Consider the following 25681-nt stretch of genomic DNA (forward strand, 5'->3'; position numbering starts at 1 on the left):
CGCGGTGGCCCGTGACATCCGGAAGCGCACGCCCTGACCTCCTTCGCCAGCTGCCGCGCGGCCTCTCCGAAGCGGGAAAGGAGCAGCCAATCCGGGCAGAGCGCGCCTCGGCGCTGGACTACATCTCCCGGCGTGCCTTGCGCGCACCGCGTGGGAACTACGTGTTCCGGCGTGCACCGCGGTAGCGGCAGAGCGGGGAGAGCTTGCGGAGAGGTGGGTGCCACAGGGGTGTGGCTGCTGGTGAGCGACTGTTGCCGGCGGGCTCTGTGGGCTGCTGAGGGAAAGAAGCTGAAGATGTCGAGGAATGTAAGTTAGAGCGCTGCGTGCGGCGGGCTGCCTGCTCCCGTTGTCCCGTTGCGTGAGGCGGGGTGCTCCGAGCGGCTGTCACGTCTCGCACGGCTCCTGCAGAGCGGCCTCGCCTCCTGCCCTCGTTTGCCGTTACTGCTCGGCTGCCTCCAGAGCTCTGGTGCTCCTCACGCCCTGCGGTGTTGGTTCTCTAACGTAGCAGCGCCCAGGGCGGCAGCGGCGGTTTGTTCTGAGGTCTCTTCTCGTACCCCGAGGTGCAGTGATTGTATGGTGTGCTGGCGCTTGGAAACGAAACGTGTTATTTATAGCTGTGCGGTAGCTGGTCTGGAATTTGGGAGTATTGCTCAGTTAGTCACTGGGTGTGGATACCAAGTAGGGAACGTAGAGACAAGCTGAAGGGTGTGTGAAGGGATGTGCTGAGCTGCTGTTATAGCCGTTGTTTTCCTCTGTTAAGGTTTATTTATTGACTGCATTTCTGATGTCAACATTGTGGTAAAGCATTTAATAAGTGTGGGGAGGTTTAGGTCCAGTGCAAATGGTGCCGTTTAGCAGTGGTTAAGCAGTTTAGCAAAGGTAAAAAGCTTGTTCTGAAACATGCTGTCCCCTTTTATACCAGTGTTACATTTTTGGTTTATCTCCAACAGTTCTCTGATACAGGAAGCAAAAAAGAACATGTCAAAATCACAAGTGAGGCCAAGCCAGGGTTCCTGGAGAGGCTCAGCGAGACTTCTGGAGGCATGCTCATAGGACTCGGGACATTTCTTCTGTCCTTCTACCTTCTTTTTACCAATGAAGTAAGTGAAATACTATCAGTGTTTAAATACAGCTGTAAAATGGTAATGCCAAGGTGACATTCAACTAGTTTTGCATATATAGGGTCACAAAAATGGTTGTGCTGAAGTTTTATTACTTCATCAATAGGAAGAGAGCAGTGTGCCTGGAGAGGCTGAAATCATAGAGCCGGAGATGTTCTTGCTGTGGAACAGCGTGTGATAGAAACGGTGGCAGTGTATGATGAGGATTAAGATCCTAAACCTATGAGCTCCTGGGGAAACAGGCTGTAGTACTATTGAAAGAAGCTGAATGAACCAGCCACGTTCAGTTCTTCTGTCTCTATCTTGAGATAACGTAGAGAACTCATTTTTAGAGCTGTTGGAATTTTGCTAAAGGAATTAATATTCAACGTTGCAAAAGTGAGGGTGTTAATTAATCTCATTGTTACTTTGTTTTGGTTTTGGACTTGGAGGAGGATGGTGAATTGCAAGTGTGCTTTTCAGATTGTGCCTTGAGGATGGACATCTGAGAAGTCCTTGGGGTCTGCAGATCACTTGTCTTCTACCATTTTCACAGAATAATGACATGCCATTGATTCTCCACAACTTGATTTTGCTTTTCTTGACTACAGGGACGAGCTTTGAGGACAGCTAAATCTCTTGATGAGGGACTTTCTCTTGTGATCCCTCTTGACAACATTCACAGCGTGTCTCAACAGAATGAGGGGAGTCTGGTGCACTTAGCTGGCGCTCTGAGCACAGCAAAGGTAAATAAAACTAGCATCTTGGATATGGGAGAATGTCAAGTTTGGAGGGATTGGAGTGTTGAAATGCTCACAGATACCTCACTAATTCCTACTGACTTGTGTTTTCTTTGTATTTCCAATAGCCTTTGTTTGATCCCAGCTATGGGCTGTCCGTCCAGGCTGTCAAGCTGAAGCGCAAAGTGGAAATGTACCAGTGGGTAGAATATGAAGATTCCAGGTGAATGAAACAGATCTTTAAATGTTGTATTAACAGGGTCAATTGAAACAGGTATTCTGCATTGAGCTGGTGTGTGTGTGCGCTATTTGGCTTCTCACTTCACCCTTTTTCTTTGCAGGGAGTATGAAGAAAATGGTGAGATCAAGAAAGAGACAAAGTACTCATATGGTAAGTTGATCAACAGAAAATCCTTTTGTTTTTATGCCTGTAGCTTTGGGCTTTCCTGTGTATCTGTCTTGAATTTGTTGAAAAACATCTATTTTTTTTTGTTGGGAAAGAAAACTATATAAAGAAATAAGCAAAGATTCTGTTTGCTAAGTGAATGGCAGCATGTTGAGAGTTTTAGTGTTCATATAAGCTAATGAAAACCTCCAGCACCTTCTGATGTGTGTTGTGGCATTTGGCAAATGCTTTTTTGGCAGGAGGAGAACTGGAACTTCTAATCTACCTGGTGGTGGAAAAATACTCTGAGTCATCGTATCTCTGGAGCTTATTCTCTGTGCTTCATTTATCCCCAGCTAAAGCCTATGGACATGTATGTGGGTGTGCAGTGATTTCTGGGTGTGATCATAAGAATACTCCAGCTCAGTGAAGCATGAGACCCTGCAGCACAGAGATAACTAAGGAGCAAAGCTAGTGCTATGAGGAACAGCCATTAAAGAAAAAAACAACAACAAAAAAGCTATGCTCTCAGAATTGATGGATTCTGTCCAGTTGAAGTCTTTATATTACCAGGTGTTGTGGATTGGCCTTGACAGGCAGCCAAACAGCACACAGCTGGTAGCTTGTTTCAACTGCAGTGGGACTGGAGGAGACAATAGGAAGAAGAACAAGAGCTTGTCAAGTCAGACAGGGAGATCTCTTACCATCGTGGGCAAGACAAACTTGTTTTGGGGAGGGCTAACATATTGTCAACAAAATTAAATACTTAATTAGTAATTTGGGTAGTAGCAAAGCACAGTTACTCCCACTGTTTCCAGGTTCAGATTCACTTCAGACATATCTACCCTTGTTATCGCTTCAGGTTTCACTCGGTGCCTTAAGTGAGGCAAGGAGCAGTGTAGGGGTGGGTTTACAGTCTCTCTGCTACTCATTACATCTCATGCTTCTTCCCTACTCCAGTGTGGGGAGGCCACAGATGCCAACCCTGCAGCCCTCCCCACAGGTACCAGAATTTTGACACACAAACCTGGTACACTAGAATATCCTTCACGATGATCTCCACTCTAGTGTTTAGCCAAACTCCCTTCCTTCCTCTCCTCTTCTCTATGGAAGCATAGAGCATTGTATTTAGTGCAGAGACTGCTCAAAAAAGGGGACTCTAGTTTTGTAGGAGTTGCAAGAAACCTACTTATACCTATAAGTACTACTTACAAGGAGTGTGCTCTGTAGTGTGGAGAGGCTGCTGTGGCCTGAATCAAAGCAGTGCTATGCGTCTGTGACAGTGGCATGTACAGATATCTTCTGTTTTACTTGACTGCACTGAAATCTGCTAGCTCTGGCAGAAATCCCAGCTTTTCCTTGCTTTCTCCCAAAGTGAGGAGCCAGAAATTGAAGCCTGATCAGGGAAGATGCCAATGGCAAATCTCCCACCATGCAAAGCTGAGTTATAATTTTATTCCTAAAGTTCCTTTTTTTCCTGAGTCCATCCATTTGTTGTTAATATATTAGGAGATCAGATTTAAGTATCATTATAGACTATCCTATCAGGTACCTTGATGTTAAAAAAAAAAAAAGTGTAGTTTGGAACTGATTCATTGATTTAGAGGTGTCATCAGTAACTAAGATCCAAGTGGCAGTTATTGCTCTCTTCTCACCCTTCAATATCATTTTCCTCAGATACTGAATGGAAATCCGAAGTTGTGAACAGCAGGAATTTTGATCGAGAAATAGGACACAAAAATCCTAGGTAATTTACCACCAACACAGTCCCTCTAGATTCTGTCAATGTATCTGATTGATGATGAGAACTCGGTGATAAATCTTCATGACGTAGCGAAGTAAATGGAAACTCTTTGTCTTTTTGCAGTTGGGAGAAATTAGGTGTAGATAGCAGTTCAAAGCTGCCTAATGGAGCCAGAATCCAATATTTCTGATGGAATGCTGCTCATTAGTAATGGCTTACATCAGGTTGCTGTTTTACTGCTGAACCACATAGACTGCATAGGGGAGAACTGAATGGGTTTCTTTTTGACTTTGGCTAGTTCTTCTATTAAAAAGAGAGTGAGAATAGCAAGCATCTTGCAAGCTTGCCATACCACTTGCATGCTGCTCTTCTAAGCTAGCATGTATGAACTCAGGCTTATTTATAGCAATTGCCCACATATAACCAGTTTTTTATTTCTCTCAGCTGCAGCATTTTAATTATGTACACTGTGCCATTTTTAGCTTTAAGTTTAATCTTGCTTGCCATTCTCACAGCACGTGTTTGGTTCCTTAGAGTGCAGGATACCATTTGGCAATAAAACCCAAACAGGACTTAAATGAAACTTAGAACTCCAGCTAACGTCCATAACTTTATTTTGGTACTGTGGGCTCATCTGAATAAACTGCCCATTGTTTGGAAGTTTTACCTTGGGAAGAAAAATAAAGACCTGTATTTTTGGTTATAAATCCCGAGTGACAAAGACCTGTTAAGATGAGAGGGAACTCAAAAAGGATGCACAGATGGCAAACCTTGTCTCTCTTCTCCAAACACATTTTTTTGCTAATGAACTTTTTCTCCAAGCATTCTCCAGTAAATCCAAATTTACACTTGAATGTAGGGAGTATTTTTTATTAGTACTATTGCAATATATCATTAAAAAGTGCCACATCTAAGAACAGTTCCACTAATTATAGTGGTACAAACCTAAGAGTCTTAACTGTGGTGGATCCTTGCCTGAAACAGAGCTGTGAATGCAGACGTGCTCTGCTTTAGAACTCATACATAGCATTAATGAGACTATTTTAAGTGTGTGCTGCACATGTTCCTTCTGCCCATCCATCTTATCTGTTTATGTGATTTAGACAATTTTGAAAATAAAATCTGTTATTTACTGCCAAGGGCAATCCAGTAGGACTGCTTATGAAAATGAAGTCAAGTCTAATGAAAGGGATCCAGAATTGGGAATTTAGGTACTTGGCCACAATGCAGAGGCATCCTTATTTGGATAAGGTTTGTGATCTAGATTTCTTTAGCAGATAAGTTAAATATTGCAAGTACTCATCTGGGAATGTGATTAATTCATTGTCACTCAAAAAACATAGGGTCAGTGCAGAAAAAGCTAGTGAATTCCTATGGTGTGAATAGAAAGTTGGTCAGGGTGATGAGATGGTCATATCTTGACCTAATTTATTTTAATGGTTCCAACCCTATAAAGTCAGGATGCAATTTCTCAAGGATTTGTTCTCACATCCATTTAGTTCTTTGAGCTTAATCCTGCTGTTTGACACAGCACCTTTTATGTGCTTTGTATTAAATACTGTGAAGCAGTAGTTTGATGATAATTACAGAGCTAATCAGGAGCTCTTTCTGCTCCCCAGTGCGATGGCTGTGGAGTCCTTTACTGCCGTTTCTCCTAATGTCCAGGTTGGCAGCTTTGTCCTTTCCAAAGGTAAGAATTGCTTTGTGCTGACTTTGCGTTGTTTGTTCCAATAGCTGCAAACTTCACTTATTTCTACAACGGTGATTGTTACAAGTGATAATCAGGAAGCCAGCCTACAAACTGGCTGTTAAACACCAGACCTGAGCTTGGTTCTTTGTTCTGCTTAGGTCTTGTGGATAAGATTGATGACTTCAAGCAGCTCAGCTTGGCACACCTTGAGGATCCACATGCTGATGTTACCCGGGGAGGAGATTATTTTTACCACAGTGAGAACCCCAGGCGTCCAGAAGTAAGATGAGAAAGATAAAACCAAAGCAGCAATTACTATTGTGTGAAAAAAGAGTGCTGGGGTATGTCCCATTTCTTTTTAAACATTAAAGAATTTGGAGTGCAGAGCATCGCCAGGACAGAACCATTAGTATGAGTCTCTCTCTTGCAGGAAGCTTCTCATCCTGCTTGCACCTTCATTTTCTGTTTTTGTTTCTTTTTTTGTTTGCCATGCTTTTAGATGGAACAACATTGGATGATGTTGGGAGGTGGTTTCTACTTCTGCCTTACTGAGGACAAAGTTTGTTCCCAGTTAGTGCCCTTCTTTGCCAACAAATGAAATTGCAAGGGATGAACATAGGATCTATTTGATGTTAATGTGTTCCTGCACCTAAATCAGAGAGGGTATTGCAAAGAAACATTTCAGCTGTCTTGTTTTAGGTATCAATTAGGCCCCCAGAAAATACAGCCTGGCAATCCTAATGGTATCCTCTGGCTTGTCATGAGCGCTCAAGAAAAGTGATGATACAAAGAGTGTTCCCATTAAGCTTTCTTTCCTGTGATTCTCCTTTGTAAATAAAACTCTCTGTTGATTTCCAATATTATCCTTACTTTAGGTGGGAGACCTTCGTGTCTCATTCTTCTACGCCGGTCTAAGTGGACATGACCCCCACCTGGGCTCTCCTGATAAGGTAGATCTTCAGCTCCTTGTGTTATCCATGCTGTGTCCCCAACTCAGTAACCAGTAACATTCTTTGCCTTTCTTCCAAGGTGACTGTGATTGCTCGGCAGAAAGGTGATCAACTCGTTCCATATCACACCAAGTCTGGAGATGTTCTCCAGATGCTCTACTCTGGGGATCTCTCTGTCGAGGTAAGATATCACACTCCATCACTAAAAGGTTGAAATTGCAGATGGTAGTGAAGAAGCAGCAGTGAAATAAGCTTTAATTCTCCTTTGGGCCTATTACAGAAGAGGAGATGTAAACTTTGGCTTTTGTCTGTGCTGTATCAAGGTCAAAGCATTATAGCCTGTGTTTTCCTTCCCAGTTTCTGCATGTTTTTGTGTTGGCTGTAAATGCTGTACTTCACCTGTTAGCACTATATAATTTGACTATAGTTACTTCTGTTCTTTTTTCCCTTTTTAGAAGTAGCTATGGCTAAAGTAATTGTATAAAAAAAAAAAGTCAGCTTGTGTTTCTGCTATTGAACATCATTTGCTCTAAGAACTGTTTCTGTGTCTTCTCCTTTTGGTTAGATTTGATTTTTGGTAGCTTCCTTCTTGCCCACAAACACACACATGCTTTTGAAAAGGTCATAAACAAGAACAGTAAAAATCAGGCTTTAATTAAAAAAATCATAGGGGATGTATCCACTCTTCAGCCTCTCTTAACAGGGAGTTTAGGCTTGTTTGAAATGTTTATTGCTACTCTGACTGAGAAAGAACCTTCAGGCAGTTCATAATGCTCCAATAAATCCTGCATGCTCAGGCAATTTGGTGATTCATTGACTCCTTCTAGTAGGTTGATTTCCTTTAATGATTGCTTTGTGCACTGCTGTAGAAGTCCCAGATGTCAGGAATGTACAGGATCTGCCAAAAGCAGACAAAAAGGCTTTATTTTTTTTCCAGAGTTGAAAGGGAGCAGCAGTAGAATCAGCTCTCTGCTGTGAGCTCTGAACCTTCATTAATTACAATTTCATTTCATTGGAAATGAACTAAAAATGAATAAATTATAGAGTCCTTAGGAATACAAATTGTCAGTCAGTCATTTCTGTATCTTTGTCATCTTAGTCATTTTAGCTTAGTCAACTTCTGTATCTTTTTTTCGAGTGCTTTATTATTTCTTGGCCACCTGCATGTGTATTTTTTATATAGGAAGAGGGGCATTCTTGCAAATAGGTGCTTTAAGTTGGTGAAATATACACAAACCTTTTTATCTTCACTTTCCTGCACGCTGCTTGTTTTTTACATGCACCTTTCCTTCAGCCATCAGTGGATCTTGCTGCCTTTTCTGTCTTGCTGCAAACGTAACAAAATCAGGTGTTTCTTTCATGTTACTGCTGTCTTATTTCCCACAATAATGAGCACTGAAACTCTATGCTTTCTGCTGTGATTACAGAGAGTGCCTGAGGGTGTCTATCATAATATAGATAAATGCAGGTTTCCTTTGTGCTGCACTTTGAAATCTCGTGTAGTGTGCTTGGATATTGATGTAAAAAAGCCCCTGAGGAATGAGCTGCATTGTATCTTCTACTGTTGGCTCTGACTTGCTTTCATAATATACTGGAAAGAGATGGATCTCAAGAGAACTTAAGTATCATTACGTGCACCCTGTTACTTGCTTTCAGGAGGTGTTTCAGAAGGAGCATGAGAGTAACACCATGAAGACCTGGGCCCTCCGTGCAGCAGGCTGGCTGACAATGTTTGTAGGCATCAGCCTGATGACCCGGATTGTTTACACTTTGGGTAGGTTGGTGACAGAAAGCTAAAATGATTTAGAAATAGGATCATAATCTGTAGTGTCCTATGTTGCTCACGTGTGAAATGAATTTCTTTGGAGGCCAGGAGGAATCTTGTTTCTCTGATCTTTGGTTGGATTCAGTCTGAAAGTTACTATAAAAACTGTAGATAAACAGCAGCTCAGCACCGTATGGCTGCTTTGTGAAGATAAATGACCTCTTACCTCTCTGCCAGTCTCAGAAGCTCCCAGCCCTGTGCTGCCTGAAATTAGAAGCCAGAGCACAAGTTGAGCTGCTTCTTCCAAGTCTTGCTCTAGCTTCTGCAGTCCACCCACTGTCTACACACATATACAAGTGGTCTCCCCTCAGCAGGTCTTAATTAGTGGTTACATAATAACTTGTCTTTGTATTCAGCGGTACTGTGAGCGCTGCAGAGAAAGTTGTGGTTTTTCTCTTTGATTTAGAGGAATGCTGGAATAAAAGCTTACAGAAAAGTAGGATGATGCCTCAAACTTTGAACATCAAAGCTATCATTTTTCTTTAGTATTCTGTGCACTGTTTTTTATTGTTATCTGCATACAGGAAAATGCAAGATCTATTATTGCCAGAAATTGCTTTTAGCCTGCAAATCTTCATTGCCATCAATTTGTTCCATAGCTGCAAGACTAATAGTCTGTGTTGCCTCATAAGCCTTAATAAGACTTCAGACTTAATTTTGCATGAATTCCTGTCTAAAGAGATGAGGATGCTCTTGTCTTAAATGTTCAGGTGTTACTTATTTATCAAATGCCTTGAGGATGCTCTCCTGAAATGCCTTATGCAGTGCCCTACTTGAGTTTGATTGCAATAGTTGGTGCGAATCCTTGGCATAAGCAAGGAGTCCTTGCAAATGACAGTCAACTGTTTTCTTCCTTTAATTCTTTCTGCAGTGGACTGGTTTCCTGTTGTTCGAGATCTGGTTAACATCGGATTGAAAGCTTTTGCCTTCTGTGTGGCCAGCTCACTCTCACTTCTGACTATCTCCATTGGCTGGCTCTTCTATCGCCCTGTCTGGGCTCTGCTGATTGGGTTGCTCTCTGTAGTTCCAATTGTGGTCGCAAGATCCCGGATTCCACCAAAGAAGCATCAGTGAGAAAGAGGTACCTGGGTTCTGCACTGTATCCTGCTTAGAAGCTTTTTAAGTGCATTTGTGTTCTGGTTACATTGCTTACAGTACATCGTGGTTCAGCAGTGTGAGCCCAGATTTGGAGAGGGGTTTGAGTGTGGCTGTTGATAAATGTGTCATCTGAGAAAAAGATTACTATGGAATGCTACCAGTAGGAATTCAGTGACACTGACTTCAGGAAAAAATAACAAAAAAATTGGGGAGCATCTGTATTCATTATAAGTCAGTGTAAAAGTACCATTTATCTTTCATCTGTTACTAATTCACTCTGATTTGAGAACTGGCAAATTCTCATTGGCAGGTGGGGCACCTTGTGTATTGTGGACAAAGTGCCAGCTTCATCGCATGGACTGGTGTGAAATCCTTGGGAAATACATGTGTGTACCTGCCTCTGACAGTCCTTCCTTCTGCTACTTTTTCTCACTTGTACAATCATGTATACTGTGTTGGCAGTGTTTGAAAGTGCATTGTTAAAGGAAAAACAACTTTTGACACAATACTTCAGTAACGTGGATTCATTTGAGCTGGGGATTTTGAAAGTAACTTGGAATCTCCAGTGGCCAGGTTAGCTCTGAGGCAGGGAAGATAGGTCAGAGAGCAGAGACTTTTCTCAGTTTTTAAAGAGGTCTGAAGCTGTTCTTGGGTAAGCACCCGAAATGGTGGAGTTCTGTAGAAACACTGAATTGCTCTTATTTAAGGAGATACTCAGAGGTCACTTGCCTTTAATTTTAAAAATAAAACCTGCTGCCTTGACGTACAATTGATTAACTTCTATCGTTGAATACATATTCTTTAAAATACTTGGTTTTGCTGTATGTAGTTTGTCTTTTTGAATTTTGCTTGCCAAGAACAATGAAAATATTCCATGAAATTAAATAATGAACACATTTCTGCCTGATTAGTTTTTGTAGACATAGTAGCTTGAATTTTGAGCTTTATATCATGTTAATACAGCTTCCTGTTGTGTTGCAATGGCTCAAGCTTACAGGTTTCTGCTGTAAATAGTTCTTGAGTTGAGGCGATCTTGTTGTGTTTTGAAGTCTCTCTAGATAGCTCATTTGGCTTCCAGGTGTGCCCTACCAACATGTTTTTCCTTCTGTAAGTACACATAATTCAGTACAAAAATGTCTTCAGTGAATACATTTTTTTGAAGGAGAATTACGACTGTATTCCCCATACCAAAGGAAATTTGCTTCTATGTATGTTCAAGTTAATGTTTCCTAAAAATGTTACTACATGGGAGGTCAGGTTTATAAATCATAAACATTTTGAGATGTAGTAATTTATGTTTAACTTCAATTTCCTTTAGTTCTTATCATTCTTGTGGTCTTGTGTTTTCAATTTCACCCTTTCTGCTGGTGAAAGCAGCAGCAGTGAGTGAAAGGCAGGGCACGAAGCTGACCTGTGTTAGTGACCCAGGCAGTCTCTATCTGCTGCTCTTTCTCAATGCACTCCACTGGAGAGAAAAGCAGAAGTTTTGAACAGCTGTTCTACCAATGATGCAGGAAACTAATCAGCATTGCCATATTGGAGATGGTGCAATTTTCTACAGAAGTGCTGAGCTTTTTGTATATTTAATAAAATACCATTTTCAGAAAGTTGGTCTGTAGGTTTCTTTTTCATTACCTTTAAGCACTGCGTATTTCATGTCTAGGAACAGCAGCCAAGTGCGTGGAGGATTAGTTTGTAACTCTGGATGAACACGTTTTCCACTGTTGGTGGAGGCAAATGTGCAGATGGGTTTTGTGTAACCTGTAACCTGACAGCTGTCATCTGGTCCATATGCTTGATGATAAGACTGATTCCAGCCTACCAGTGGTGTTTTTACTCCTCTTCTTTGCTCTTAAGAAATAGCTTCCTTGCCTCCATGGGATCATCTGAGAAGTATGGTCATTTGACCTGACTGGAATCAACTTTTTTAAGAGAGAGTGGAGGCTTACTTATGCATTCAGCAGTTTAGAACATTTTCATCTTACATGCTCATCTGCACACAGAAACATGCAAGACTGAAGAACTTAACGTTTCCCAGGGTAGGTATCCAGGTGGAGCCAAAGCCCTTTCACTGCACGTACACAAATATTTCTATCGAAACAACTGAAGCAGTATCTTCCTTACCTGCTTAGCACAATCTGACAGAATGTGTATCTGCCTGTCAATAACTGTTCCCTTCTGCTCTGCTCTCCCCTAAACTGTATCTACTCATCTTTTGCATGCTTGGTTTGAGAGAGCTGTCTGAACTCATAACTTCGTGCATTTAAGTACGGTCAGGAAGTGCTGAGTCACTGTAGTACAGCTGCTACCAGCTCCCTTTTGAAGCAAATGAAACATTACTGATGCCAGCTGGACTTGGATCCTTGCATTCAAAATACTCACAGTGTACCCTGCATAACTGTGCGACCATTGGCACTGAAGGAACTCTGGTCTCTCCCATCCCCTGAAATTTCATCACTTGATGTGAGATTTGTTTTTCCTTGAAGTCTTCTGAGCAATCATGCCTACCCACCAAACCCAGTGTTTTTGTTTTAGAAGTCAGTGGTAAAAACTCAAAAAGATGAGCCTTCACATCAATTCTGCAGTATCCTGGGGCCTGCTTGTGATTTCTAGAAATAGCACTCTTATAGTGCTTAGTTGTATGAGAGAATCCTTACAGGTAAACTGAGCTGCTGCCAGAAGAGAGGAGTGATAGCATTAATTAGTTTATTTGTTCTACAAATGCAGTACAAAAATATGTATTTTTTTAGGGTAGTTAAATGAAAACCATTTTCTTGCATATGTAGCTTTTCTCTGTAACAGCATTCAGCAACAAGTAGACTGGATTCACCTCTATTTTTAAAGAGACAGTGTATACTTTTTTTTTTTTTTAAATACAGCAAAAGACAGAAGAGTATTTCTGCCTGTATAGACTTCACATTCCTCTCCTAACAGTTTTTAATTGTTTAGGTACTGGATAACATTTACAAAAGCTGAGTTTCACTGACTTTCACTTCTGCCAGTAACACTTGGCCCAGATCTACATGTTTGGATCCAGAATAAAACTAAATAGTCTTGATAAAACAAAACTGAAACAAGTGTGTATATTTTTGATTGACTTAAGATGACATATTTAATCTTAAGTTTGCCATGAAGACAGGGCTTCTTCTTTCTAATGCACAAGATACCTGCTGCAGACTGAAAAGCCAAAGTTGAGTTTTCATAAAAGGCACGTGTATTCTTTAGAAAGGAAGTTTTCAGGTTCATCCAAATTTTTATTGCAGGCTGCACACCACGTGAGGTATTCCCCCTCTCTGTGATGCTGAGACTAGAACTCTACTCACTACTGATTTGGATAAGGTCTGATTAAAATACCAAAGAGGATGTAGTGGTCTCTTGACTAGCTTACCACAGACTGTTAAATAGCAGCTGCATACTTCAGTTCTGGGCAATCAGGGGAAAAAAATGGTGAGGAGAAAATTGGGAAGAGGCAGTGCTAATGGAAGTAGTGCCTCAGAATGCATTTGTTACAGTGCTGAGTGATACAGAGGAGCACAAAAAGCCCAGCTGTGTACAGATGGTGATCTTGGAAAGTACAGCTGCACATCTGCTTCTCCTAAGTTCAAGGATTAACAAATGAACTTAATTACCCACAACAGCAAAAGAGATTCTTGGTGCTGAATTTGGTTGATTCCCCGATAGCTCAGAAATGCAAATGAACAGAAGACTAAGTCTTTAACTGGCACAGGATGCTGTTGTTGTGACGGTTCTGTTCTTGCGTTGGGAAAGAGCAAGAAATGCTTGTACTTATTACAGTTTCTCAAAAGGAAACAACTGTGCTGCTTCTTCCTTCTTTTCTCGCTTGCTTTTTCTGGTTGTCTTCTCTTTCTGCTGCTCTGCCTGGCGATTTCGGGGCCAAGAAATTTCCACATCTCCTCCTGCAGTCCCTGAATTTGGGCCTTCTTCATCAGAGGAGAATCCTGCTCCTTTCTCTGTCTCAGGTGCTGATGGCTCAGTCTGGAGAAAAAAAAAAAAGAAAAAAGAACAGGCATGAAAATGGAAAATGATCATTTGTAGCTGCTCCTTTCTAAAAAGGCTCATTTTCTCTCAGTGACATTCCAGAAGTTGAATGCTCTGGTTTGGGCTTCTTGCCCAAAGCAGTGTGTTTCTATTTCTAGATGTCAAGCACTCTTTCAACAACAAGCTACGTATTTTTGATCAGAGATGAATAAAAATAAACTAGCTTTAAAAAGATCATGCTTTTCTAAGTAAGGAAAGGATTAAGAACTAAACTGTCTGATTTCATAAGAAAAGAAAAAAAGTAGCCCACTGACCTTGCTAGCTATATACTTGGCTGGGAGGAAAAGATCCAGGAAGGGAGATATGTCAAAGTAGAAGAGCAATATACAAACCATGATGCTTTGGGCAAACACTGATCTCTTCTTAAGCAATAATTAATCCTTCATGGACATGACTGTGTTGGTTTTCTGGTGTAGGCTTTTTTTAATTGCTAGTCAAACATTAAGAGGAAAGAGGAAACTTCAGAATGTGCTCCTCTGGTAGACAACACACTGGAGATGCTAGAAAAAATTCCCTTGGTACAGAAAGCGAAAGCACTAATGGAGATGCAGAATACCTTGATGGAGTAGCGCTGCTTCAGTCTCTCTCTAATGAGAAGCCCTTTTGTCAGCAACTTCCAGTTTCCCAGAGCTCTCTTCTCACGCTTCTTTTTGTTATCATTGAAAAGAAAAAATACTATTTTAAGTTCCAATGTATCAACACTCGCAGAAGACAGAAGTTTAAAGACTTGAAAATGAAATTGGAAAAAAAAAGAAAGAACCACAACTCAGCAACACACCACCAACGTAAATGTGTCACATTGAAAGATTATAGGCTGGTAGGATTCTTAGGAATACAGTGTATTGGTGACAACATATCTGCTACATACATGAATTACTGTCCCTTTCTGAAGTAAATTACACTGGAGCCTCCTTCAGAAGTTTAACATGTATGCCTTCCTTTTGTTTCTCAGCAGCTATGGAAAGCTATTCCAAAGTACACTCTATTTCAGAGATTGCTGCACACTTGTTTGCATTGCAGTGCTAAAAGAAAACCCCAAATGAAGCATTCGAGGAAATGCAACCTGCCTCTCTCTTCACAGAGCTCTGTCTGTTACATATACAGCCTACCTTTGATTGTTTACAGCTTAAATTAAGCAGTAATAAAGTGCCTGCAAAAATAATTCTCACCTCCTTCTCCTTCTTTTCTATTTCTGCTTGTTCATTCTCCCAGGCAGCAATCAGCACCTCTTTATATTCTTCACAGACAACATAGCCATCAGTACTAGGAAGGAAAACAGAATCCCCTGTCAGCTACTAGAAGAAAAAAGAAAGGGAACAAATGCTTGCTGACCCCACCAAACCAAAAGCTGCTGACAGAACAGGCTATTTGTCTCCTAGGGTGTAAATGTGTAATTTATCACCCATTCCACCTCCCTCCCCCTTGAAGTGCACACCCTATGAGTGTGTAAGGTCACTTCTGTGTGCCAGGGCCATTGACTCTACTACCACAGGTAGCACAACAGAGAAGGACGTGTCATCCATGGCACAGAGTATACAACTTCTGCACAGCATCAACATTCATCACCTTAAATAAAGCACCTTTACATACACTGCGTGTGAGTAGCCACCATGGAAGTCAAATCCAGTGACAGCTTGAGCACAGTCAATGTCCAACTTCCGTGCCAATCTGTTCAGGTTGGGGAGCCTAAGCTGCACACAACCAACAGGTAACATAGAGGGCAGGAACAGATAGACGTTTCCATATTCATTCCGAGGAACCTGGTATTGCAAAATGAAAGAGAAATGATGACACTGCTGCCTTCTGGAGAGAGGCAAAAATCTCTGCTTCAATTCAAGGTCTCTCCCCTCTTTCTGACCTGCTGCATTCTACTCTGGTATTCTATTCGTATTCATACGGCAAGGCACAGGCTAAATTTAACTGTGTGGTTGTCTCCTAATTATGTTCTGTGACCTGGCCTCATTACCGTGGCTGTAATGCTGAGAACAAGCAAAACAAAGATGAAGTTGGAAATTACATTGATTAGAAAGTTGGACTTAGGAATAAAAGGCATCGATGAAATTTTCACCACTCCCTCCTGGCTTTATTTACCTCAGAACTCTTTAAGCCCGAATCCAGCTATTATTGACTGATCTCACCTTTGAAACATGCAATTCCCAAAAAATAAAGCCCACAGCTTCATAAGAAGCAGTTCCTTTAACACCAGCCCTCTGCTTTCCCGGCTACCTTTCCATCCACTGCTATGGGTGGCTGATACTCCTCTGTCTGCCAGCGACCAAACAGCGCCAGGTCCGCTTTGTCCCGGTTTGCAGGCTCTGCAAGGCGTGCCTTCCTCGCCTGGTTGGAATAGCCCTTCACCATCTGTGCAAATACAGTGATCAAACTTGTAACGGCACAGAAACAAGCTGTTAGGGATTTCAGACTTTCCCAGGATAGCAAAGGAGAAGACTCTGGGAAAGAAATGATGCCTACTTCCTGTCTTCAGTACTTATCTCTCATAAATGATATCCCAGCTACTGTGCACTAGGGAGCTAGATTCTCAGTTTAAGTGAAAGTCGTAGGATGCCTTTAAAGAAGATGAAAAGGGTGCAGTTCTACAAGATACCCTTGAGGTAATGGAATCACAACTCAGATACCACATGCAAGCAAGAAACCCACATCTGCTAACAGAAAGAATAAAAAAAGAAACCAACAACAAACAAAGCTAAGCTTGAACTTCAGAGAGCAGATGTTGCACAGGAGGAAGCCAAACCCTCTTACTTTGTAAGGCACTTCTCCAATCCTCACCACTCGAGCCTGCTTAAGCCAAGTGTCCTTGGAGTGGAGCGTGTGTACACAGTCTCTAAAAAGACCAAAAGAAAGCAAAGACAAGCATCAGAGACTTCCAAACTGTTATTCACATGCTAGGAATGGTTAAAAAAAAAAAAAAAGTGCACCTAAATGGTATGCAAATTCTGTCTGAGTAACTAAATGTCTCATGCTGTCTGTGCATGTGGCCTGTGTCTACTGCAATACCACTGTGGTCAACACACAAACTAGCTCTAATTAGTTATAAAGATCACAGACACACACAACTGTGCACCACTCACCTCGAATAAACAGCCTCTCCCCTGCAGTACCCTAGGATAGCAGCTGACTCAGGATAGATGGCCTGATATTTCAAGAGATGCCTCTTCAGTGCATACAGAGGGTGGTTTTTGTACTCTCCAATTGCTGTTGGTAGAGGCTGATCTTGAAGTTTAACCTGAAACTTCAGGAATTAAGCAAAGAGAGAGTTATTTCATAACTACGTTGCACTAGCCTTTTCAGAAATCAAGAATGATCATAGTGTGGATTAATGGAAAAAATATTAGAAAAATAATCAGATGAACTAAGGGACCAAAGAACTCTTGTTGCAAATAGACAGCTAGCTGTGCACCCACTTCTATGTATCTTAAAGAATCTGCACAAGAGTAACACCAGGCTGCACAGAACCACGTCATTAAGTTTCCAACATGGGCTGCCCAGTGCTTTTGCTGTCCAGATTTCTCTAAACAGCCTCCATTTGATTATTACTTTAATCTTATCATTGCATGCTCCCTTTAAAACTTGCTCATTCTGAATATTTCATGTTCAAATACAGCCCTCCTTCCTCATGGAACCATTCCTAACGATTTTTGCATGAATGGAAATCCAGGGACTGGACCTATGCTAGTAAATGTCCCATATAACTTATCATTTACCTCTGTTTCCTCCTTCTTGTCTCTGTCTGCAAAGGGACTTTTATATGGCTGCAGTGTGTCTTCCCACCACTCAGGGTCCACACGTTTCTTCCTTGTCGTGGTCATCCACACTGGGTCGTATCTTTGTGTCACATCCTTGACACTCCCATCATTGTCAAATCCCACAATATAGGAGAGTGGCTTTGTGGCATATGTGAAGCACTGCTGGGGCTGGCCAACAATGCCATGCACACAGTCTACACACACCCACCTGTCCTCACGTTCAAGGAAAACCTCTAGCCACTGGTCTGTGCCAACCACTTTCTGTACCATCTGCTGCCCATCATCCTCATCACTGGAAATTATTTTGTTTCTCTTTCTCTGTGCCTGAGGCAAGGTTGGAGCTGTGCTTTTTGCTGGTCTTGGCTCAGCTCCCAAAGAATTTCTGGATAGCCTTGATTCCGAAGTCTCACTTTTGGGGCTTTTTATAGTCATTGCCTTTGATTTCTGGGCACCTCGTGAGCTTCTCCACTTTTTAGAGACAGTTTCAAAGTCCTCATCGGAGATATCACTTTCCTCTCCTGAAATCTCAAAGTCAGAAACACTGCCCTCATCACTTCCACTCTCTTCTTTGTAACACACTTTGGAGGCCACACGTCTCCGCCGACTGTTCTTGGTTCTGACCGGCACATCTTTTTCCCCTAAACCACTGTCCTCATTTCCAGTTTCCTTCTGTTCCTTATTGCCTGTTGTCAATTTTGACTTGTGTGTCCTTTTGGTCTGAGCACTTTTTGTTTTCTTTGACTCCTCATTGTCTTCTTCACTCCCTGATGATTTCTCATCCCGTTTGGCTTTTTTGCAAGGGCATTTTTTTGCCACAACTTTGGGTGTTGTGCCTGAGCTCTCCTGCCCCTCAGAGGTACTGCTGAGCGACTGCTTCTTGGATGTGCTTTTTTCCTGCAAAGAAAGAGGCTAGGTCACTTTTACCATGCCTAAGAATACAAAAAAAAGAGAAAAAGACTGAGGTCAGCATAAAGTAAATACAGACCAAAGACTGGCCAGAAACACGGTCAATTTATCTTAGGGACTTGAAAACTTCAGGCAAATGACTGAAGGAAGATGTCCCCCAGCAGTATCTGCTGTGAAAAATTTAAAGAAATTTAAAACCACTAAAGCATGAGAAGCCTTTGCTTAAACATACACAACAGGAGGTGGTTTGTTTTTGTTTTAAAAAACAGGAAACCTAAGGATTTGCATCTGCTGCAATACAGACAAAAAACAATGTCATAACAGTGCTTCATACAGTGATTCACCTCAAGTTACAACCAGGAAGCTTTGTTGCTCCTTCTGGGGAGCAACCAATTAGGGAATTTTACACACCAAACAAAAACTACCTTTGCCTTCGTCTCCTTGAGAGGAATGGGCTGTAAGGACAGCACCAGGCGACACAGCAGCTGCAACGCCCTGACAATAATTAAAAATATCTGCAAAAGATAAAATAAACCATGTTCAAACTTTTTTTTTTTTTTAAGGCATATGAAAAAACAACTTGAAACTCTTTCACATCCTGGTTTCTGTCAGAAACCATTTTCGTTCTTGTCTTTTACCCAGTGCTGTAGACACCAACACAGATGTGTAGCCCAGCTACTATAGCATCAAAGCACTGTACTGTCTTCTCTGGCTCTTATTTATGTTCAAACAGTGACAGAGCTCCTGCTGTTAACTCACAGAAGAAGAGCCAAAGCCTAAAGAGGCCCAGTGACTCACCCTGATGGAGCAGGCAGTACGTCACCCAAATCTATCTATCCTCCACCTGCCTCCCATTCTTGAAGCAAATTGGGTAAGATGTCTCTAAATCCACCCTCCCAAAGGTAGCCAAGGCCAACTATATACCATCAACTGAACCCAGAAGAAATACCAGCAATTCAGAGAATGTCATTACAGTCCCAGCTGAGTGGCTAATAGCTTAGAACTGCCAACTGCTTTCCTGCATGGGAGTCAAAAGAAGCTGCCATTAGTGAGTGTCTAAGCAAGGTTTGCTTTGCCTTTACCTCCTACCACAGAAAGTGACATTTTGTATTTACACAACATGCTTGCAAAGACATCACAAGAACCACTTCCTGCTCTGCAGCACAGAAGCTGCAACATCCCACTACATTAGCAACAGGGCACAGCTGCAAGCCACACACCTGCAAAGCAGCAGCTCTTTCAAATGTCCTGTCAATTCCATCTCCTGTTTCTCCTTCCCTTGATTGTTCTACCAAAATAATCCAAGAATTTTCTTACTCAAATTAGTACTACAAGAGAAACCTATAAACTGGTTTTCCTTGACTTATACTACTAAAAGCAATACGAAGAAGCCATAGCATGCTTATAAACAAGTAGTTCTATGCACTATGCAAAGCCATCCATGGAAGATAAACCATGCAGTGGTACCAATAAGAAGTAGAGGCTTCAGTTTTAGTACAGTTCAAGCTGAAGAATTTAATCGCAGAAGGATTCCAGATAAAAATACAAAACAAATTAAAAAACAGGAATCACCTCAGTCACCAACCTGTTTCTTCACACTGATTCCTCAAACACCACTTTGTTCACAATGATCTAGCATCCAAATTCAGCAACCAACCCTGCACTTCCCAGTCACTTACATGAACCAACTCTTCATCATCTCGTGCAGCATAGATGGCAAAGCGCCTCTCCAAGGTCGACTGAAGGGGCTCTCCTTCTTCACTGGAAAGTTCATCATTGACAGTGAAGGTTCCAACAAACCTGAAATGTGAGATACCCATTTATTGTCTACTGTTGTGAACGTACTCCTAAACTTCACAGTTCATCCCTTCCTTCTTTACTAAAAACAGTCTTATGTTTAAAACAAAAAAAAATCAGTGAAGAATTGTAATTACATGTACCCGTGTCCCTGAACCCTGGCTCTATATTCTATGTGATAGTAGGACTAGCAGAGAGTATATTACCATTTCACCAAGTTGGAAATGTAGAGAAGGTCCACTTGGCCTGCAGGAACTTTTGTGAAGTGTATGGGGATGATGGACAGACCAATGGCATGAAGATCTGGCTGGCTGCAGATCCTGTTCCTATAGAAACCATTTGCTAATAAACACAAGAGGTGAACCTGAGAGAAAAAAGTTTCTATAGTGAGTTCACAAGAGATGTTCTTTGCTGGAACTATTGTCCACGGTGATGACCAGGATGCCTCTAATGCTCCTTTTGACAGAGACAGGCAACAATATAACCTCCCGAGGACAAAATTGGTGGGCACAGGACTGACCAGAGTCCCAAGGCAGTAAAGCCTTGCAGTATACCTGTCTGTGTCTCCTGTTCTACATCTGACAGACAGTTTAACCCAAGTAGAACAAGCAGAAGCACACAGCAGAGAAATATACACCCTACTTGAATCTGCTTTCATTTAGAAGTCTACTAATTCAGTGACTGAGGTTTCTAAGTTACAGTTGAGAAGAAGGCCAATGAGCACCTGTCAGGAATACAGCCTTTTTATTTTTTCACTTCCAGCCACGGCCCCAAATTATTTTATTCAAAAACTACTTTCTTTTTCATTAAATATCAGTTCAGAAATTTCAAGCACAGTGTTTTCTTTGTGACCAATACCTTATGTGTGTCCTCACGAACTTCCTTAGTGAAACGTTTAATCATTCTCCGAACATAAGTCTCAAACTCAGCTTTCCTTTTCTCTCTGAAAATAAAATAAAAAAGAAAATAAAAGGATATTATGGTTTCTTGTGTATCTGCCTTCCTAGATTCCTGAGCTGCTCTCTACTGCCTTCCATTTTCACCTTCTCTCTCTTCTCTTCAGTTGTTCTGGGGTTTCAATCTCTATCTCAACAGGGTTGCTTGGCAGCACCGCTGCTGGAAGAACAGCACCTTCTTCTAACTTATCCATGACAGGCTCCTGGAGTTCTGGGAAAAAAACAGAGTATTATTAGATAATACATGAACAGTGAATAATATGGCAACAAATAGTCAAATTCAAAGCACTACCTTTAAGGCAGCAGTTGTATGTTTCTTTCCTGCTTTGGCACTATTCCAAAGTATTGTGAGATAAGAGCTTTTAATACAGATACGCACGTGAAGCATACTCTTAAGTATACAAAGTATACAAAATGAGGAATGGCTCAAAAAGCAAATTAGAAAAGAACCTATTGCATACAAGGATATTTACAACTTAAATAGACATGCAGTTGTTACCCTCCACGTCCTCCCATTCATCTTCACTTTCATCATCATCATCAGTATTGTCTTCATCCATCTCTTTTTTAATTGGAGATTCTCTCTTCAATTTTATCTCCTTCTGAGGGGCCTTCAGTGAGTCACTATTAAAATTACAAAATTAGTTTTAGCAGCAGGAAGTGCAAGGTTTGTTCATTTGAAAATGGAAGAGAAAGAAAACAAAAATGAGGAAATAAATGAAGCATCATCTCTGCATCAGTAACAACAGATGCGAAGGTTTTGAGTATTTGACAACTGAACCATGTGTGTCTGTAAAGTGAGCCATCTTTGCCATGAGTAACTGCAGAATAACTGCTGAGCAACAGTGTTTCAGTGCAAACACAGGTCCTGGTTCTGACAGGTTGTTTGAATGAAAATGACTGAACGTAAAAAAAATGACCCATCTTTCCTAAGAGCTTGTATGAATGAGTTCATTCAATCATTTCTCTTGACTGAGACTTCACAGCATAACACCCAATGATTTGGTTGGCCAGTGAAATGATACTTATCGCTTTTATTCTTCTCGTTAATACATTCCCCATAGAAATACTACCTTACAATTATGACACCGATTTGAAAAGGCTCAGATATTTGCTTCCCATGCAGACTGCCTTCCTGAGGCCAATCCTGCCATCAGTGGGGCAGTACTTCTGTACAGCTGCGTGTCACAGACAAACTAAGCCAGCCTGCCAGCTTAACATAACCCCTTCACATGATCATCTGCAGCAAAGGGCCCCACACAACATCCAACCCACAATGAGCTACAGAGAGCGTGCAATCATCATGTCAAACAACAGGTAAGCTCACCTGCACGTTTGCTCTTTGTGACAAGTCCTTTTATTTTCAGGGCTTTTCTCATTTTCTTTTGCTCGCCGTTTTTGTTTTGAAGGCTTATCTGCTGACTTGGCAACTCCAGCATCACCATCGTCCTTCTTCCCAGCTGCAACTCCGGCTCTGCTCTTCTTTACGCTGGGTTTTTCCTCTACAAAATCACCTGCATCGGAAAGAAAGACGTTTTCTTCGAGGACACGATCTCAGCCCTACGGATACCCGCAGCGATACCTCCGCAGGCTACAGCCTCCAGCCTCGGCCAGGCGGAACGGCGCCGTCCGTCACTGGTGGCTGCCGAGCTCTAGGCTGGTGGGCTGTCTGACACCCCCACCCTAGGCACAGAAGCCGGGCGTCCCGCACTCACCCTCCTCGCGTTCCTCCTCGCGTTCCTCCTCGCGTTCCCGCCGCGCTCCCGCCCCCCCCGGCCGCCTTTTGCCGGGAGGCTCCCGCACGACGGACGATTTGCGCTTCCTCGCCATAGCGGCGAGCAGCCCCGCCCCCCTCGGAGGGGAAGAGGCCGGGCCATAAAGTCTCGCGAGAGAGAGCGGGAAGCGGTTTGAAAGATGGCGGACGAGGTGGATCAGGTGAGCGGATCTGCGCTTCTTTCCGGGCGAGTGGCGCCGCTGCGGCCGGCCCGGTGGCGTGGTGAGGCGGCGGGGGTCTGAGGAGAGGGCGGGCGCCGCGTCTGTGTGCCTTCGTTCTGCCGTGCGGGTTGTCTGCTTCTGTGTGGATGCCGGGATTTGAGGGAGCGTTTCAGAACGCCTGCTCGCAGAATGGGCAGTGAAGGAGTTGGCGGGCCGCTCCTGTGTGAATAACTCCGATTGTTTCGGTTTTGTTTGCAGCAACAAACAACAAATACCGTCGAGGAGCCCCTCGATCTCATCAGGCTCAGTCTGGATGAGCGCATCTACGTGAAGATGAGGAATGACAGAGAGCTCAGAGGCAGGCTGCACGTGAGTACTGATGCCCTGTTATTACAGCCATCTGCTGTGCAGTGCAGTGTGCTCAGCAGCGATGCTTGGTTTGTGCAGTGCTCTGCCAGAGGTTCTGAAGGTGCATTTGTTTTTCCTTGTCATCTTCTAAATTCCAAGTGATTTGTTCCTCTGGTTTTGGCTTCTGTTTCCATGCCTGCGAAATAAGCAGTAATGATGCAGGCATCCTCTTGTAAGGGGCTCTCAGCTCTATTAAGAGGGAAATGTGTTTATCACACAGCTATCTTGTAGGGCAGACCCAGTGACTCTGTGCTCTGTGCTTAACTGGGTTTTCTCCAAACTTCATTTGTTTTGTGTCTCCTTTTGAGAGTGATGTGTCTCCTAGTGGGACAAACTTTTGTGTCATCCTTCTGGACTATGGTACTGTGCTGAGGAAGAGAACCAGTTTCCCATGTGTTAACTGGGCCTCAAATTCATTTGGGAACACAAAGGTGAGGACAGATCTGTGATGCACTGGCATAATTCCTAACTTCCTTTTGTAGGGTGTTTGGAACATGTGCTTAATTAAAATTTTTGTACTGTTGTTTGAGTTACAGCTTTCATAGCTGTAAACAATCAATCCCAGAAAACTGGGCTGATAGCAAAGAACATGTAGTTGGATTAATGGATAATGACAAGAATAAGCTTGTCCACCTCTGAGAGTTTGTGCGTGTGCTCCAGAAGGAGAGTTTCAGTGAATATAAAAGCCTTACTTATGCTGTGGAGTACTGTACTGTCTGTTGGCCTTTGTAGTTGAACTTACAGCTAACTGATATATCACGCTCACACATATGATACATTTTGGCCCAAATCAGATTAAAATAATTTTGTTTGTCTTGTTAAAATTATGGTTTTAATGAGTTTGTGCTTGAATTTTGGAAGAAGTAATAAACTTTGTTCTTACAGGCATATGATCAGCACTTAAATATGATTCTGGGTGATGTGGAAGAAACTGTAACAACAATAGAGATTGATGAAGAAACATATGAAGAGATTTATAAAGTAAGGACTTCAGTGTCTTTATCTCCATAGAAAACCTCTCTTAAGCAAGATTGTCATGTAGTCAAAATAATGTATTGATAACTGCACCTTTTGGGCTAAGATCTAGCAGATGTTTCAGGCAAATTGTTATGAAAGCACAAAGGACATCCAGGTGCTTGTTGATTTTGATATCTTCAGCAGAACAGGAAGTTGCATGTTTGACCTTACTTGTGTTGGAAGATGCTTCTGGTGTCTTGTTAGGATTGAATTTTGTCACGTGCTTAGCAGATGTGTTCTGTATACTGCTCCTTTGTAAATGTAATCTTTTCTTTGCTTCTTCATAGTCTACCAAAAGGAATATTCCGATGCTCTTTGTCAGAGGTGACGGCGTTGTGCTTGTAGCTCCCCCACTGAGGGTTGGCTGAAGCAACCAAGGATTGAACCTTCTTGGAAGGTTTCAGGCTCTTGGACAGTTTGTTTTGATCATGTCTCAAAATTGTGTACACATTTTTATAGAATGTTTTTGCCAGTTCTTTGTGGAAGAGGAATGAGTTTTTCTTGCAGAAAGTACTTGTCAGCTGAAGCAGTGTAAGAACAACCTCATTTGCCCTGAATTACTGTAACTGCTGTAAATGAGCTGTGTGTGACATAAGTAAAAGAACCCTGTATTTTTCAATATTGGGAATAGCAGTGTCTTTTTTTGTTTTAAATAAATTTGGTTTATCTTTCAGATTTGATGTGTTATGTTTTTGTTGAAAAGGCATATAGTGCTAATGCTATATTAAGGTGTGGTAGGTGGCTTCACTTCCTGAGAAAGCAGTGACTGGTGTGTTGCTTTGATTTTTATCCTTACTAAAGCTTTGCAGATTGATGTTTTGGAGGAGGGCAACACTGTCAGTCTATGGTGCACCGATTTATAGCTTTTCTGGTGGTAAAATTCTGTAAACTTATCCTTGTAGGAGGGAAACTGTGTGTGTCCTACTTCAAGTACATAAAGAGAATAGAATTCTTAGAGTGTTCTCAGATACTTCTATTGCAGCTTTGTTAGCAGAGCGATGCTCAGCAACACCATGAGTAGGAAACAAATGGAGTTGCCTATTGTGTGCATTCATTTGCCACCTTCTGTAGCTGGTTTCAGTTCTTGAATGCATTAAATTCTGTAGAATGCCGAAGATGCTTCCTGGTTATCAGGGGTGCACAAAACCCTGCACACTGTTGTTTTTTTTTTTAATATGTAGTTTCTCAGGCCTTCTCTACTTGCAGTTAATTCATGTGGGGGGGAAAAATGACTTCAATGTTTTACCTGTATGGAATGTTTTACAAGTATGTGTGCAAGGCACACTACAGACATAGGTCCACTCAAG

At 42.0% G+C, this 25681-nt stretch overlaps 3 protein-coding genes across 4 annotated transcripts; 2 read left to right on the forward strand and 1 right to left on the reverse strand.

The window, feature by feature from the left end:
* Window positions 1–15: 15 nt before the first annotated feature.
* Window positions 16–11139, forward strand: TMEM43 (transmembrane protein 43). Of its 2 annotated transcripts, none has more exons than XM_048957318.1 (13): window positions 16–213; window positions 951–1100; window positions 1712–1846; window positions 1969–2063; window positions 2182–2231; window positions 3903–3972; window positions 5589–5659; window positions 5818–5939; window positions 6535–6609; window positions 6689–6790; window positions 8266–8383; window positions 9306–9515; window positions 9843–11139. In XM_048957318.1, exons 2-12 carry the CDS (start codon window positions 1044–1046, stop codon window positions 9506–9508), a joined length of 1098 nt encoding a protein of 365 aa, XP_048813275.1. In that variant the 5' UTR covers window positions 16–213; window positions 951–1043; the 3' UTR covers window positions 9509–9515; window positions 9843–11139. The 2 variants fall into 2 exon arrangements, with proteins under 2 accessions (XP_048813275.1, XP_048813274.1); XM_048957317.1 differs by having other exon boundaries at window positions 174–306.
* Window positions 11140–12221: 1082 nt separating this feature from the next.
* On the reverse strand, window positions 12222–22887 carry XPC (XPC complex subunit, DNA damage recognition and repair factor). Its single transcript, XM_048957604.1, has 16 exons — window positions 22730–22887; window positions 22342–22528; window positions 21514–21638; window positions 21102–21225; window positions 20917–21001; window positions 20265–20422; window positions 19941–20061; window positions 18687–18776; window positions 17314–18249; window positions 16681–16841; window positions 16352–16433; window positions 15818–15952; window positions 15182–15351; window positions 14761–14854; window positions 14148–14237; window positions 12222–13528 (listed from the first exon to the last, which is right to left on the reverse strand). The coding sequence occupies exons 1-16, from the start codon at window positions 22842–22844 to the stop codon at window positions 13322–13324; spliced, it is 2880 nt and encodes a 959-aa protein (XP_048813561.1). The 5' UTR covers window positions 22845–22887; the 3' UTR covers window positions 12222–13321.
* Window positions 22847–25047, forward strand: LSM3 (LSM3 homolog, U6 small nuclear RNA and mRNA degradation associated). Its single transcript, XM_048957605.1, has 4 exons — window positions 22847–22949; window positions 23208–23318; window positions 24243–24338; window positions 24662–25047. The coding sequence occupies exons 1-4, from the start codon at window positions 22929–22931 to the stop codon at window positions 24740–24742; spliced, it is 309 nt and encodes a 102-aa protein (XP_048813562.1). The 5' UTR covers window positions 22847–22928; the 3' UTR covers window positions 24743–25047.
* The last annotated feature ends 634 nt before the right edge of the window (window positions 25048–25681 follow it).

Source organism: Lagopus muta, chromosome 11 (assembly GCF_023343835.1).
Source record: "Lagopus muta isolate bLagMut1 chromosome 11, bLagMut1 primary, whole genome shotgun sequence".
Lineage (NCBI taxonomy): Eukaryota > Metazoa > Chordata > Aves > Galliformes > Phasianidae > Lagopus > Lagopus muta.

Excerpts from the sequence above, each read along its gene's own strand:
- LSM3 (XM_048957605.1), top strand. The coding sequence starts at position 22,929 with ATGGCGGACGAGGTGGATCAG. Across the intron at positions 22,950-23,207 it reads TGGCGGACGAGGTGGATCAG|CAACAAACAACAAATACCGT; the intron begins GTGAGCGGATCT and ends TTTTGTTTGCAG. Across the intron at positions 23,319-24,242 it reads AGCTCAGAGGCAGGCTGCAC|GCATATGATCAGCACTTAAA; the intron begins GTGAGTACTGAT and ends TTGTTCTTACAG.
- XPC (XM_048957604.1), bottom strand. The coding sequence starts at position 22,844 with ATGGCGAGGAAGCGCAAATCGTCCGTCGTGCGGGAGCCTCCCGGCAAA. Across the intron at positions 20,423-20,916 it reads TTCGTGAGGACACACATAAG|GTTCACCTCTTGTGTTTATT; the intron begins GTATTGGTCACA and ends TTTTTCTCTCAG. Across the intron at positions 13,529-14,147 it reads AGCAGCGCTACTCCATCAAG|ACTGAGCCATCAGCACCTGA; the intron begins GTATTCTGCATC and ends TTTTTTCTCCAG.
- TMEM43 (XM_048957317.1), top strand. Across the intron at positions 1,847-1,968 it reads GCGCTCTGAGCACAGCAAAG|CCTTTGTTTGATCCCAGCTA; the intron begins GTAAATAAAACT and ends TATTTCCAATAG. Across the intron at positions 3,973-5,588 it reads ATAGGACACAAAAATCCTAG|TGCGATGGCTGTGGAGTCCT; the intron begins GTAATTTACCAC and ends TCTGCTCCCCAG.